This window comes from Geospiza fortis, unplaced genomic scaffold (assembly GCF_000277835.1).
Source record: "Geospiza fortis unplaced genomic scaffold, GeoFor_1.0 scaffold171, whole genome shotgun sequence".
Classification (NCBI taxonomy): Eukaryota; Metazoa; Chordata; class Aves; order Passeriformes; family Thraupidae; genus Geospiza; species Geospiza fortis.
Genome location: NW_005054313.1, coordinates 7,791,737 through 7,792,844, shown reverse-complemented (window position 1 = coordinate 7,792,844; position 1,108 = coordinate 7,791,737). Strand labels below are relative to the sequence as shown.

Genomic DNA, 1,108 nt, shown 5'->3' with positions numbered 1-1,108 from the left:
CACTGAATAATTGACTTTGTTCTTCTAAAAGAGTACAATGTTTGGAGCCAGGAATCTCCCCATTATTTTTGTTGGTAAAATAATATATTCTTATAACCTCAAATGTGTTCTTATAAAATCTTAAAATCAAAAAGAAGAGTAGATTATATAGGAAATGTATCGAGTTGTGAAAAATTACAAAATTTATCTCTCTACTTCCTCACATACCATATAGTTATTTCTCACTGTGTAAATACAAAAAAATGCTAAAATTCTGATTTGGTAATTGCCAAATTGGTAATAAAAACCCACACCTTTCAAAGTCTGAGTATAGGTTAAAGGTGAAAATTTGAAAGTGTGTGTTGAGAAACAACACAGAAAAGTGAGTGTAAAGTGCAATCAAGGGAGGAAACAAGATAAATTGCAGATGGCAAGGAAGTGTTTAAGACAAAAGGATACATGGAAGTACATGGTGGATATAAAAGATTTGTGATGGAGAACTAGTCTTTTCCCAGGGTCAAGGGTCTGAGGTATTTAACTGCAATGACCTGTAAATGATGCTGCAGACTGTTGGGCTGTGCAATAGAAGTTGTACAATCCTCCCAAGCTCTGAGTCCTAACACCTGGCAACTCAAACATCTTCAAATTATTTACCTTCATGCTAAGTTCTGCAATTTGTGCTAAGATGCTGAATAGTTTCAATCAGCCTGATTTCATACGAAATGGTGTCAGCCAGGAAGCATCCATTACAAATAAGCTCTGGCAGTGTTTATTTGACATTGAAGTCAAGAATGCAATCGACCAATACGTTTTAACAATGACATTGTTTCATAAAGCGTTTAAGGAAAGACTGAATGTGGTACATGGAGCCATAGTCCAGTTGACGCGGTGGTCCTCGGTCATAGGTTGGACTCGATGATCTCCGAGGTCTTTTCCACCCCAACTGATTCTGTGGATATTGACACTTCCCAATTGCTCACCGGCCTCAGGTAGGCAGATTGATCACCAGCACAGCAGCAGGAGCTCTAAAGAGCCGTTTGCTCAATTAAAAGGAGCGATGGGAGCAGGAACGCCCCGCACGGCTCCGCACGGCCCCGCAGCCGCGCCGGGCGGGCTCCGCCGGCAGCGG

The 1,108-nt window shown here is 41.0% G+C and overlaps 1 protein-coding gene across 1 annotated transcript in view; it reads left to right on the top strand.

The window, feature by feature from the left end:
• The first annotated feature begins 664 nt into the window (after window positions 1-664).
• TARS3 (threonyl-tRNA synthetase 3) overlaps window positions 665-1,108 on the top strand; it is a 14,807-nt gene continuing 14,363 nt past the window's right edge. The window contains exon 1 of the mRNA XM_031055910.1: window positions 665-838. Coding sequence (XP_030911770.1) covers window positions 665-838 — 174 coding nt within the window. The remainder of the gene's footprint in view (window positions 839-1,108) is intronic.